General features: G+C 30.4%; 2 protein-coding genes across 2 annotated transcripts; both read right to left on the bottom strand.

Annotated features, from left to right (window-relative positions):
• Positions 1–11000: 11000 nt before the first annotated feature.
• Positions 11001–12423, bottom strand: LOC135119726 (tuftelin-interacting protein 11-like). Its single transcript, XM_064044119.1, has 10 exons — positions 12400–12423; positions 12250–12347; positions 12137–12199; positions 11963–12071; positions 11746–11893; positions 11543–11663; positions 11440–11489; positions 11291–11387; positions 11149–11243; positions 11001–11082 (listed from the first exon to the last, which is right to left on the bottom strand). Exons 2-10 carry the CDS (start codon positions 12301–12303, stop codon positions 11001–11003), a joined length of 819 nt encoding a protein of 272 aa, XP_063900189.1. The 5' UTR covers positions 12304–12347; positions 12400–12423.
• A 90-nt stretch (positions 12424–12513) lies between these two features.
• Positions 12514–15121, bottom strand: LOC135119727 (tuftelin-interacting protein 11-like). The gene is made up of 12 exons (XM_064044120.1): positions 15049–15121; positions 14582–14623; positions 14297–14421; positions 14179–14243; positions 14064–14121; positions 13779–13842; positions 13641–13729; positions 13518–13571; positions 13243–13467; positions 12945–13063; positions 12722–12785; positions 12514–12666 (listed from the first exon to the last, which is right to left on the bottom strand). The coding sequence occupies exons 1-12, from the start codon at positions 15119–15121 to the stop codon at positions 12514–12516; spliced, it is 1131 nt and encodes a 376-aa protein (XP_063900190.1).
• Positions 15122–15281: the final 160 nt, after the last annotated feature.

The raw sequence follows: 15281 nt of genomic DNA on the forward strand, positions 1-15281 counted from the left end.
TAGCCAGTGCCCAAGAAATACACCAGGAAGCTATGACCTCCAAGGAATGGAGGTCTCCGATGCTAACGGAACTTAAAGCCTTAAACCTGGCTGGTACTTGGGACGTTAGTGAGGTGCCTAAAGGTATTCCTTTGAAAACGACCACATGAAAGTTTTCGATAAAATCAGCCGGGAGGCTATAATCCAGATTGCACGACCAGGGTTTTAAATGCCCCGTAATCTCCAAGGAGGAGATTAGGCTTATTATTAAGGCATGGTCGAATTAAATTAACTGCCAACGATCACAGTTAAAATGCATATGTGCACACTAATGTGGATTACACCATATACCTTGAAGTCCCAGAGGGTTTTTTAATAATACACCCTTCGATCAATGGTAGTAAATGCCTTAAAACTAGTAAAGACATTGTATGGAACGGAATAAGTCAGAATAATTATGTTTACAAGCTGAAGGGATTTAACTTTAAAGGGGTGAAAAAAGAACCTTTCCTGTTCCTCAATCACCAAAAAATTCTGTCCATACCAAAGAGGATACTTGGGCCCTCTATATAATTATTAAACTTGATAATATTAAGGAGGCCCCCAATTCGGTTTTTTTGGCCCTAAATTTTAATTATTCGAACATTTTAAGTGGACCAAGAAAAGCACTTCGATGATCTTTCATTTATCTATGGTTTAAAAGAGTGAAAACCAGTAAATACCCTATACACAACTTTAAAAAAATTTGGAAAAGCGGGAGTTGGTTTCTGAAAACATTATTCTACAGGGTGATTACAAAATCTAGAAATATGCACCAGACTAGACATACAGAGTGGGTAGTAGATAAGTTATCACTACACCCTTAATTCGTATGAAAAAATATATAGGGGGTCAAAAAATTGCGTTGTGAGGTACCTTAAGGGCAGAAGATACAATCTATTAAGGTCCCCAGGGAGAATGCACCCTTTGTAATTATCTGTAATCAGATGTAAGTTATGGCTCCGAAAAAGATCGCAAATCCCGTTTTGCTACATTAACAATTTTGAATGACCTTCCCATTATTTGTGAAACAAAGAAACAGGAAATAGTTGCACCTTCCTCCACAGAGGGCGAGTAAATTGCTGTAAACAAAAAACTATCAACTGAGTTAAATAAGTGCTTACAGCGCTACTGGAACTATACACGTTGGTAGCCAGCCCAGTATACATATTGCCAACAATTGTAGTGGAAATTATAAAGGCAAACTGATGAGATATTTCACTACGTTAAGGACGAAATTGAAAAAAGAAAACATATTAAGTTTCCCTCACTAGCGAAATGCATGCTGGCTTCTTAACGAAGAGCACTACTAATCAATATAACCAAACTAGTAAACAGTTCTCATGCACAGTACATGTAAGGTAACCGTCCAAATATGGGGGGGGGGGAGGGGGGAGGCAATTGCTGTGTTCCCTCATATGCACATTTCTTAATCTATATCAATCGAAGAGAATAGAATAGCATTCATATAATCTAATCGAAAATTCCAACTTTTAGTAAACAACTTTATCTAGTCTGTTTATTGTTTTAACATTCTATAATTATCCTTTCCTTTTTTCTTGTGCGGTTGCAGAATAGTTTAGTCATTTTGCTACCTCTCTTTATATCAGTTTTATTGTTATAAGCGCTACAGTCAGCTCGGACTATGCGAGCGGTGTCTTAACTAACACAGTAGATTTTGTATAATTTTCTTTTGCATTTTTTATACTGAAATGATAAGTGGGGTCTTTTTTTGATATGTTGGCAACTTAACTTCTTCTATATATATAAATGACTTTAAATTTGCGCTTACAAGACTAATGAATAGTAATTTCTTAACTTTAGTCGGTTCGGTTTAATCCTTAAATTCTAAGATACTTCTGGAAGAGAATTTTCGTAAAGGCGATTTACACCAGTTCGCTCGATTGTAAGAACTGATAGCAAAAACAAAAATTCACTATTTCGCAAAATTTAGAAGAAAGGCTTCACTCTTAAGTTTTTCTTGAATCTTTTTTATTTTCCACCAACCAAAGTTACCATTATGCTGTCCACTCATAAGTTAAATTTTTGGAGTTATTAAATCTCACCGCTTTGCAAGAAAAACTTATCGTGTATTGTATGGTTTGTTTCGTTTAAAAAATTGCTTTTTAATTGAGATTAAATATTGCGCTTCGCGACACTTGTAGCGTTGACTCGACTAATATGTAAGCAAACATTTTAACTGCTCTTAGGACATAAGTTTAATTCACAATACCCAAATAACAAAGTGATGAGTGTTTTCTGTGTTTAATAAAGTAGTGTTATAACAGTTTTACAGCATCTAGTAGAATTTAAGGTTAGGGTTTATTATAGTATTCATTTGTTTCCCACATTTTTTAATACAAAATTCTTGCAGAGAGTTCATTTATTAAAAAAGGGGAAAAAAAAGTTTAACATCCTTTTCGCTACTCGATATAGCTGAAATGGTGGGGGATAGGGGAGGGGTGTATGCGCATAGGTGTAACAAGTGTGAATAGAAGTGGCACTACTAAAAAAATAAGGTCGGCTACACAAGTATTAAAGTATACGCCAAAAACTATAGAAAATATATATATTGCATATTTATCCCCCTTCTTCCTCCTTCCCAACTACTTTTACTAAAATTTTAATTGAATTTCGTCTTTAGATGCTTTAGTAAAATTAATTCCTTGTTTTGCCCCTCAAGTTTATGCTCTATGGCAACTTTGGTCAAACCTTTTTCAACTTTTTATATATATTTCGTTTAATAAAACCTCTCTACCTTTAAAATAAAGTCTGTTATGAGGTGAGGGGGAGCTAGAAAAGAAACAGACACCGAAAGCTTTAAGCTTTTGTTGAAGAAAATTCCAAAGGACAGCCCGGAATAGTAGAAACGTGAGTGGGGCCGCTATTAGTAAAGCTCTTAATCTCCACGTGGACAAAAGTAAACTCTAACCATATTAAATATTATGTTTAGTAGTAAAGTGAAAACCCAAACTTAAACTCTTTATAATTAATTCGGCTACCTTCGCTTATTTACAAACGACAGCAGAAGCCACGAACAACTAACTTCACAGCCCAAAGTCATATATTGTTTAAATTTTTAGCTAAAGGAGTATGTTCAGTCATCCTAGCTATAACTTTTTGCAGCTTCCTCGTCATATACAATTATACCAGATTCGGTTGACTAAGTATTAAAGAAGGAGGGGTTAGCCTGATAATAGATGGCGAGAAGGAAGGCATATATATATGTTTGGATTTGATACCTTATTAAAGGATTTGCTGCCCTTTAAGGAAGCCGTAATGGGAAATCTAGCAATATATTTGTTAGGAATAGTTAACTTGTAACCCTTTATATTAGAGAGGTCGGTAAGTAATTATAACTATATATTTTGGCGTTGATTAATTTAATGTACTCCTTTACTAAAAGAGCTTCAGTTTAGTTTGTAAACCTAAGAAGCAATTGTTTTAGATAAATCTACAGTTCAATTATAAGTAAAAATTTTGTTTTTTTAACTAAATGACTTTTGATGGGTAGGCAATTATATGATCTTACACCTTGTTTTGTCGTTTTGTACAGTTATGTTTACAAAATTTTAGTTTAGTTTCTCTTATTACCCCAAGAAACTTTAAAACACCACGGAATTTCGGTGTTAAAAATAAGCAACCCTTTGTTCGATGGCTTGGGCTTTCTACTTATCAATAATTATTTGGTTTTTAAAACAAAAAAAGTTAAATTTTCAGATATTATTCAGAGTAAACTAATAACTAACTTTTTGAAGATGAAAATATTGCTATGTCTTCTGTAATATGAGTGAGTTTAGTGTTGAGTGTCGTGGAATGTCAGGCTTGTAGATTGCGGAGAGCATAGGAAGTAGAGTTGTGTCCTTTGATTGATTCGGGGTGATCCGCACTAAAATTTTAATAAATTTTGAAAATGCCCGAAAATTCTAGTCTTCACACTGTACAGAAACCCCAAATGCTACAATCCGTCAAAAGTTTTTCTAAATTGTTCTATTAAAAATTATCATATAAGAAATAAAATGATTAAAAAATTGGAAAACTACAACAGCTTCCTAAACTTTCCTCCTGAAGAGAGCAAACTAATAGCCTATTGCCATCGACACATTTGTGAACGTTGTAATGTCTTGGAAAGAAGTATAATTGTAGCAAGCTTCCAAAAATCGTAAGACTTTCTCAAAGCTGAATTGGTAATGTGTAACAAAACCCTTAAACAAAGTAAATTTTGTTTTTACTAGTCAAACTTCTAACTATTAAAGGTGTTGAAGTAAATAAAAAAATATTGAGAAAATATTTAAATCCTGGCTTCTTCTAATTAAGGCACTCTATATGCTCATTATTTCAACGCATGGATAAGGTCGCTATTGCACGTATATGAATAAGTTATTGACAATCTCATTAAGAAGTGCTTTCGAAGAAGAAAGTTGTAAGCACCACAGCAGTAAACTATTATAATAAACTCTTTTTAATAAACTCTTTTTAATCATTTTTGAAATTAACCCAAAAAAATTGTATACTTATTAAGCCTTAAATTTTTTTTTGACCTGCACCAAGTATTATAAAAACTTTTTAAAACTAAAGAATTAGCTTAAAAAAGTTTAAAAAAAATGGCTGCTCAAACTTACATTGATACCTGGGGTCGTAAAAAATATTTTCGTAAGTGATCTTTAGAGGGAGGAAAAGGGCTTTAAAAGTGTATAACGACGCAAAACCAAAAATAAAAATTGATAAGGCGCAACCGATATCTTGATACGCAATGTAGCTCCGTAAAAAGTATTAGCATATGTCGGCGCCTTTGTTTTATTAATAGTTGCAACATAAATATATAAATGGGTATTGGCCCTCCGTTTTGAAAGTTTGAAAGTGCCCAATCTTTAACCCTTAGGAGTGCCTGGAGAGCTTGTAATGGACACCTTCGGGCAAAAAAAAGATTAAAATTTACAATTGTATCCTACTTCTCATCCTGCACCTCCGCCAGAAATTGTAAAAAGTATGACTTGTTCATAAAATTTTTAAAGAAATGAATTTACTAAAAATAGTTTTCTCTGGAGCTGCTTGGTACGAAAGAATGCACAATTTTTTTATGATTTACAAATAGTTATATTGAGCGGTGTGAGGTAATACAGAGTGTCTTAGAATCATGTAGAAAAGATAAGGTTGATGGAATACGTCCAGAAGTACCAGCCCTTAAAAAATCTTTTTGCTTCAATTATCAAAGCCTGCAGATATTTGAGAATAGTGTTTAAATTTCTTGAGACCTAGAGTCTGTTTACTACTAAATATTACAATGATATAACTCCTATTCTCAATAATCTTGTAAAAGTAGTCTTTGTAACAACCCAAAAGGTCTTTACTCCTATAAAAAAGATAGCCGTCGAAAAACCAGGGATATTAATTTATATATAACATTTATTTACTGTTAATTTATGATTGAAGATTGATAGTTTGGAGTACTTATTAATATTTTTATTTTAACAATTTAAAACTTTTATAAAAAGTTTTTTTTAATTTTAAAAGTTATAGTAGTGGAAATTATAATATTAACTTTAAAATATAAATATAATGAATCTTTTTTTACTATAAGAGAACAAAACAAAATAGAGCGCACCACTCGCCTATAAGAGACGGTCGAGAAACTGTCAGGGTGCCGTAACGATGAGAAAACGCGCCAGCTTTAAGAAATGTAAATGAATAAACGAATAATAATTTAATATATAACTAAATAATAACTGAGATAACAAGAAAAAGCCAAAATATACAACAAAACTAAGACAAGGTTAAGCGAAATCGAGGTTAGTAGCAAAAACATAGGACGCGCTTTACTGCACTGAATATAACAAGAATTGTCTGAAGGGACCTTTTGTCTAAGAATTAATCCAAGGGTAATAAAAGTACTAGCAAATTTAATAAATTTCTCCAAGGGCTACCGTGAGTATTATTAATTAATATATAAAATTATTAAAATTTTACTTTCTCGAGGTAAAATGTGCACCTCTGTAACTATCACGATGTTACTTTTTGTAAAATATTTCATCGTAAACCCTAAAGCCTAGTGTTCCATATTAGGGTATTTAAACCTTTAAACCTTCCGAATTTAACTTCACACAGATAGTGGTATATAAGTATATAAAGGAGAGATGTATGCCGCGACCAAGAAGAAAGCGCATAGTGAAATAAATGCGACTGCTTGTCATTTTCGAACATTGGGATTTTAAAGTTTTTGCTCCAATTTTTCCCGATTGTGCAGATTTTATTAAGTTAGCAATTGGCAAGTGCTAACAGCCTCGACCTCGCTAGTGCTAATTATGTTAAATTTCTTAGAGTAATATTTCTATTTTTATTTATGTAAAAATTATTTTAAAAAAAAAATTGCGACTGGGAATTGAGAAACTCTAATTAAAATTTTTAAGCTGCAAAGTTGACATGTTAAATGAAAATTAACTTTTTTTTTCACTTGCATTTTTAAGTGCATTTTTTTCAACTATTTATCAAAAAAGCATTGTTTGCCTATGGCTAGCGCACCGGCTGGATATGTGAATTTTTTTAATTAATTATTTTTTTATATAAGAAAATTTTTAGGGAAAATTTGCATTAGCGCTGCAGATCTTCTCGCTTAAACAAATATATTATATTTCGCCACGCTAAATTAAATTTTATTAAATTACTAGTTATTACAGTGTAAATTTATATTAATATTTTTTGTGTTAAATATTTATTTTATTTATTTCAACTATTTTTTAAAAATAAATATTACAATAAATTAAAAAAATTTATTTTGAAACAAAATTAATTTAGCAAAATAATCAATTAACTTATTTAAACTTATTTTCATGTTTTAATTTATATATATAATAATAATTTTATCTTCAATTTTTAAATTATTTATAACCAATTAATTGTAAAAAAAAAAATTTGTTCATAATTGTAATTTAATTTTTTAATTAAATAAAAAATTTTAAATTTTAATTTTGAAGAATGTTAAAAACTTATTGCTCATTTTATTTTTAGTTATATATAAAATGTCATATTTATATTTAATTTTTAAAGTAATATCAATTTAAATTTTTTTAGTTTTTAAATTTTAAAAATTATTTTAGATTAGTTTTGATAAACAATTTATATTCTTTGACAATTTTTTTTTTAAATTTTCAGTATTACTAAGTAAAATCAAAAATTTAACTTTACTCAATTTCATGAATCCATGTTATGACACACTTAGAAGCTTGTAGATTGCTAGCTCCAACTCTTCTGTAGAGCTTAAACATTTTTTATTCTCATAGCTTTGTAGGGTAAAAAAACCATTTAAATTCTTTTTAAGCAGAGTTACTAAAAAGCTGAAACAACTTATGTATTTTCACCTTTATTCTTTGCTGCCCAACATCAATAACCATGCCTTCAGCTGTTAGAATTTGAAAAGGCTTATTAACTTCAGCCACAATTTTATTAAATTCAACAAAATGGGTTAAATCTTAAAATTCACTCTCATGGAGCGAACTCATATTCTTGTTTACACAAAAAATTAAAAGCAACCAATCCCTGTAAACATTGTTGCCACCAAATAAAAGGTCAACTCTTTAATTATGATAAACATTATCTATTTCCACTCTTTCGGTGCGGTCTGACGCTCTTTTTAAAAATATTTAAAGTTAACCCCTCCAGTCTTCAAAAAGTAAGCACTCCTATAATGGCGTCAATATTTATTATGGAGCTATATTAAAAGTTATAATTTTCTTTGTTTAACATAACTTCCCTGGCACACCACTGCCCAAAGGCTTTCTCTATTTTCAGTAAACTCGTTTTTAAAAAGTATAACTTCTCAAAGGGGCTTTTAAAAATATAAGGAATTAAAGAATTAAAAAATTAACACAAACACGCCCAATATTCTTGCAAAAAAAATGGTTTTATAACTAACAAATTTTGGTTTGGTTGAAGCTGTTCTTACCTTCAAAGGGCGTTCAGACGTGGTAGTAACGGCTATACTTTCATTTTGAATAATCTAAATATTTAAAAAAGTCAACTCACCTTAGTAGGTAAACTTAACGTCTACGCTAGATGAACATGGAAGTAAATCAATAAAACTTTTTTCAGTTTAAAAAATCGTTTGTTAGAAATTTACACGATTTTAAAAACTATTGACCAAGTGGAAGCTGCAAGATTTACTAGATATCGCAATCTCTCCTCAACCCTAGCAATAAACTTCCAAGCTTTACTCGTTACAAAGCTGAACAAAAATACTTTTATATAACACCGCACGATATGTAAAATAGAGCTTAACAGACACTAAAGAAAAAAAAGCTCTATTTATTTTGCTACCCATAATTTTATTTAAAATGTGACAAACCCACCCTACCTTGAGGTTAAAAAAGCACCTGTAATAAGTATAATGGTTAATGACATTATTTTAGTTCACGTTGCTTCGATCTGTTAGCTAGGCCTACCTTATAGTAGAGAAAACTCTATGCCAGATAGTAAGGTTATTTTTGCTACTTTCATCGTAGTATCTGGGTCTCTAGTTTTTTATTCGAGAATCAAAAGCTATTATCCTTATAATCTTGTACTGGCCAGAGTGGAACTAGCTTCTTACTTCGAAAATTTACCACCTAACACCAATACTAATTTTACTACTTTCTTCATGAAACTAATCCAACAACTTTAGTGGGTTCCTAACATTAACTCATATGCTAACTTTAGTACTGGTGTTTTAGAAGACCCTGATAACCAAATAGCCCCAACGCTGTACATCCACATTGTCGGGGGTAAATGCCACTATTTTGGCGTATACATAAGGGAAGCTTTAGCGCCGTTAAATAAAGTTAAAGTGGGTGTGTTTCCCCCCCTTTATGCTTCGTAGTAGGCAACATAATTATATTTCCTACTCGAAAAAGGTCTTTTTTTCAATTGTTGATTGTGGTGTTTGCTTGACTGAGGAAATGAAGTTTTCGACGAGTTCTCTGAATGCCCCAAGTGTCGGAGAAGAGGGGCCTCAACTTTCATTAATAACATCTGCAACGCAAAAACACTCTTTTCGAGGAGCAAAGCTCAAAGGTATTTTTCTTTTCCGGGAGAATAACGATTTATGAAACGTTATTGAGACATCAGTCCTTACTCTCGAAAACTTAAGTATTGATGAACTTGAGGGGCTAATTGTTATAGAACATATTTCTTGTAGAAGGGAAGATTGTACCAGCGCAGAAGTTGCGCAAATAAAGAAAAGCTGTTCTTTAGACTTTAAAAAATATAACAAAACTGGTTATTTTTACATGTGGCATTTGCTTATATTTTATTCTATGCCAAAAGAAGGCCGTCCCTTAACTAGTATGAAAGTTATCTATATGGCCTTGTGCAAAAAGTTCTTCTGACTAAAAAATATGATAAAAAATAATCTATTACTATACTTACAATAGTGTTAAAAAAAAATTTAACTTTTCATTACTTTTTAAAACCAACAAAAAAATAGCCTTAGGATTTCCCTGCTGCTGTTTATAAATAAATTTATAATTTTAAAAAAAAAGTTTTTTTAGTTACTTTTTCCTACTAAGTTAAAGCATGTAAATTTTTGGTCTGTTAGATATTATACATAACTTTTTAAGATATTATTAATGCACAGCAATTTGCATAAAAGAAAAAAATTAAAAACTTACAAATTAGAAAGTAACTACTTTAAAGATCCATAAGAAAACCTAACATATAAAATCACAATTTGTATAATAGAACCGACCATGGGAAATTCAAACTGAGGACTTTAGGTCTTGACAACACTATCCTAGCCCTGCTAACAACGCAACATGCAATAGCAGGTAACGCCTTATTTTAGCAGGTCGCGTTTTTATTTGGTTTAATAAAATTTATTTTGAGCTTTCGGATTAGTCTAAAACATTTAGTTGCAATAATTTAAATTCTGTTTTAAAAAAATGTTACCCGATTTATTATTCGTTGAAATAGTTGGTTCAAATAAATCGTTTTTAAGTTATAGTCCACTGTTAAACTTAGTTTAAACAATATTGAAATTGGATATAAATTTTTTATTCTGGAACCAATATCTTCGAAAGACGTCCAATCCTTTTCTTAGTAGCATACTCTAGGAGAGACTTTGCAATAAGGTTAATTGATAGTTTCATAAGTCTGACGAGCAGTCTAAAAGTATAAATGCTTGCTTCAGAGCACTTTCTTAATTCCTCTTTTCTTGTATATAATTTTCAAAGCTTATTTGTCAGTGGAAGTAGAAGTGCAGAATGAAGCTATTTAATAATAATGAATTATCATTATAAGCAGTAATACAAATTGCGGTGTTTAAGTCAGCAAAATTATTTCACTACATAGCACTATTTTAAAAACCTTACTTAATTTATCTATTCCTTTTTCTCTTCAAAAATTACAATAATCATTAAGGTGCTTCTATCAATATTTGCTCGGGTGAAATGCTAGTATCAATTTATATAACCGAAATAATAAAGGAATATTATTTTTTTCGTTAACTTTATTATAAAAGGTTAATTTTTTTACCAAATAACCATTTCCTATTATAGAAGTTCAAATATATATTAACTTCTAAAAAGCCAAGTTTAATTAAATGTTACATCATATCGAGAAAGACTTGATGGAATGCTAACCAGGGAAAAGTTCACTTAAAAAAACTATTTTTACAGTTGCCCCATTTTTAAGTATTTCGCCAATCTTAGATATTAAGGTACTTCCTGCGAAAAGACGATTTGAATTTATTATTTGTTCCTTTAGTAAAAGAGATTTTGGGATTATATTTTTTTTTGACGCGTCCCTGTAAAAATGTAAATGCAAACAGCGTAAACTTTGTTAGAGCGGTTAGGTTTACTGGCTTTACACCCATTATTATATTATTTATTGAGGTGTTAATGGTTGGCATGTTTTTTCCTTACTGTTTTCAACGCTTTACTAAATTTATTATGTAACTTAATAGAAATAAAAACGGCCCTTTTAAACAATATAGCATAATTGCGATTTGACTTTTGTTATGTTTTTTTTACTTTTTCAATCAACTTATCAACAGCAACGGGAATAAAAGTTTCATTTTCTTGCACAAAAACAACATTTCTGTATAAAAATATTATAGCTTAGTTTTACTTAATAAAATAGAAAGTTAAAAAAAAAATAATTAACCTTTCTATATAAATAGGAAAAATACCAAACATATATAGTTTGTTTCCATTTTTAAACTTTTCAAGCGGCCGGAAAAGAATATCATTCCGTTCGGCCTATAAAATATTAATTAATAAAAGCATTAAGAATAATAATTAAATACCATTTTGGATATGACATCGGTGAAGGTAATGTTGGACGAATGATCTTGCATTAGAATTTTATTTCTTTGGTTCATAAGCTTCACTTTTGCGTCTTCTCTGTTATATTTCATAGTAATACATATGTATAATAATATAAAAAAAGCGCAACTGTTTTTGCACGTCTTCAAAATACTTGAAGCTCTCAATGGTATGTTGAGGCTAGAAAGATGTGGATAACTTTGTAATAAACCATGAAATATAAAGAACGGTACCATTTGTACTGGCTTGCCCAAAGCAGCAGCATTCATGCACTCGATGGCTGTGCGAAAACGGTTCTGAATGGGAGCATGAACAGCAAGTTGTTCGGGAATCATCGCTTTCCAGCCAACGTACCTCAAAAGTGTAGATATGAAATAAAATATTAATATAAAATAAAAAAGCATAAGTAATACTTATAAAATAAATTATAACCAACCAGTTGGCCACTTCCTCAGTGTTCGGAGTGCAGTTAAGCCAGTTAACCAAAACGGAAGTCCACTTGGGGAAAAACTCATGCTCTAGCAGTAGACACATGTGCTTCGCGGGAACAATGTCGTGCCACTGCATAACACTGCGGAACAGGTCTGTATTTATTGATATTTTTATAATTGGTCAACTATCAGCCAACAGCTATCAACAAAGAGTGAAAGAACCAATATGGGTCTGGTTTCTGGGATTAATAACGAATCCCATGAGAGCTTTGTGCAGCCTGGGAACGATGCTTTGCAGCAACAAGCGCTCCATGTCCTTCGGCGGAAATATCTATACAGTAGCAAAGAAAAAGAGTGAATTTTTGTAATAGTACTGTCACAAATGCGTCAAAAGACTTCTTTCCACTGGGATAGAAGGGCGTGAGCGGATTGATCGGAAGGGTTCCAGTATTCTAACGCCTAAAGAGATATTAAGAAAATAATAAAAAAAGTTAAAATATATAATTTACGTTGGAGAGTTTCTGCTGAATGGGCTGGTACAAGGCGTTCATGCGGTCACACATAAGCGGAATCCACGGCAGAAGCCACAAATGAAGTGGTAAATAGTCTTTTATTATTATTATGATTACTATTAATATCACTATATATTTAATGATTACCAGTTAACGGATTCCACTTCAATACCTCATCACTACCGGTATATATTAATGTATAAATTACAACGTAAGAAATATGATCACACGCTTAATTTCTTTATATTATCAATAGTTTCTCTAAAGATTTAATAATACGCGCCAAAGTTTGGAAAAAACCAAGTGATCCAATGTGTAATGAAAGAGCCAATTAGGAATAACATCTCTCCATTTTTCAAAAAGTTTAAGGATTTTATTATTTTTATAATCGCGAGGATTCCAAAGATCAACACTCTTTTTTACAGTAAAATATACATAATAATAATAATAAAATAACAACAATACATACATCTCTTATTCGGGGCAACCACAAGTCCCATAACATTCGCTCGTAATCATGCATTTCACGATTGCTTTATTAAATAAAAAAAACTATTTACTAAAGAAAATATACCTAATAGTCAACTTGAAAACTTTTTGTTTGTTAAAGTTTGCTAACGAGTAAATAAATATAACTTTTTAGCATAAACTTTACTAAAACTTAACTAAAATAATAAAAGTGAACAACTTACTGTAAAGCGAGTTCTTCCACGGAAGTAGGCGGGAGAAGAATTTCCCTCCACAACAAAAACATCTCAACTCCATATTTGGGCTTCTCATGTGGCTCCCACGCTGCCAGGTGCTCCTGAACCTAAAAAGTACGTGGTTTCAAGTAAAGGTATAAAAATTTATTAGTGATAAAATAAAAAACAAATTATGGTTGATTGATGATTTTTTTTCTTAACCTAACATATATAAAAAAAGGAACCAATGCCCTGAAAGCAAGTAAATACAATTAAAATAATAACACGTTGGAGAAAAAGGGCCAACCAGAGGATAGACCAGTGCGGAGCATAATCCGGTGAGATCATAAGCCACGAACTCTCGTGAATAAGTGTTCTGCAACGAATGAAAAAGCGCGACGCACTTTTCCAATTTAAGTTTTTCTGTTAAAGTTTTCGTGCTGTTTTCGTACTGGTGAATCATGTTTTTAATTTCGATTAATTTAGTGAGTTTTTCTTTTTCCTTCAAAGAAAATTTCTGTAGTTTTTTCATCTTAATGGAATTTTATTAAGAAAAGTTTATAATCAAAGTAAAAGCAGTACCTCTTCTTTCAAAAGATAAAGCGAATCTTCTTCCATAGTAATTTTGGACTCAATCTTTATTATGAAGCAACAATAATAATAGTTATAGGAATAGTAATAGTAATAGTAATAATAATAATAAACTTCTCCCAAATCGTTACAGGATATATCCACAAGAAGTCGCAAATTATGCTTGAGTTCCGGAAATGAAACAGAAGACATTTTCACTCCATCTGAAAATAAAAAGATAATAAAAAGTAAAAAGTAGTTATAAAAAAAAACCAAAGTCGTTAGTCTCGTGGTTTATTGCTTTAGACATTTCATGGTAGTTTGTAAATTCTCGTATCTTTATTTATATATTATTATTATTATTATTATTATTATTATTATTATTATTATTATTATTATTATTATTATTATTATTATTATTATTATTATTATTATTATTATTATTATTATTATTATTATTATTATTATTATTATTATTATTATTATTATTATTATTATTATTATTATTATTATTATTATTATTATAGTTCATAATAAACTGCATAAGAAACTATATACTTGTGGGCCACGCATGTCAATAACTTTGGTTTGCCGCTGCACTTGCTCGTAAGTAACACTGCGGAACGACGAATCAGGATGCAGCAACCCACGTGATTTTTTCTGCGTTTTATACGCATGCATGTGGGAAAGCGGCTCACATGATGCTCCTTTCTTCCAAGAAGGGATCCCTTGTGGTTTCTAAAGAAATTTATATTATAAATAATAATAATATAAAATTAACAATGATAAACGGGAAGTTCTAGAGGTTCTTTCTGGTAAGATTTGTCTTGAGCGGCATAACCAAGCCCTGTGCTTTTGCCTTCCCGGAGTTGCGCTTGAAGTGGATATACAATCCCTGTTTTATCTTTTCCAAGACCTAGTGCACAATAAATTAATTTAAATTTTAGCTAAAGATTAATATAAGGTAGAATACCAGAATAAAATATTTTTATTATAAATTTTTATTAATAAAAAAATATATTTACATAATATATAACAAAGAAATAATAAAAACTTTAGAAATACATATTAATAACCTTTGCCCACCTCATGCCCCTCCTTAAGAAGAAGCTTTAATCCTAAAAAAGCACAGATTAATTTCTACAAATTTTATGTACTGAACTTTTGTTATAGTAAATAAGATGTTTGCTAAATGTGAACAATGATAATTAATTTATATTAGAGGTATGAGAATAAAAAATATTAAAATATTGAACATATTAAAATCTGCCAAAAGTTAACATTATAAAATTAAATTATCTTTATTTAGTTATAAACAAAGATATTATATAGATAAGCATTATAATAAGGTTAACTAAATACAAAATTTTATTAACTTTATACAACTCAAAATAATTATAGATAAAAATGAAGTGTAAAAAATTAATTCATAACAACATTACTCTAAAGTTAACAATAGATATATCTTCTTTTTCATTATTAGAGAAATAACAAATATTATACATAATATTAAAAGTAACTATAATCAAATTATAAACAGCACCAATTCCTTTAGTGTGCTTTGTCCATGCAGCAAAGTTAGGATCCATTTGCGTAGGCAAATCCACTTCTTTCATTGTGTCGGCATTATTAGACTTGCGCCTAAAAAAATTGCTAAAAAAATTTCTTTTAAAAAAATCAAACAAATGAAATAAAAATTAGGGTGGTGATATAATAAGTTTACTCTTAAAAAATTTAAATTATATAAATGTGGAAATATTAATGTCGCTAATAATA

Source organism: Zophobas morio, unplaced genomic scaffold, assembly GCF_036711695.1.
Source record: "Zophobas morio isolate AGI-343-1 ecotype UQ-CSIRO unplaced genomic scaffold, CSIRO_AGI_Zmor_V1 ptg000300l, whole genome shotgun sequence".
Lineage (NCBI taxonomy): Eukaryota > Metazoa > Arthropoda > Insecta > Coleoptera > Tenebrionidae > Zophobas > Zophobas morio.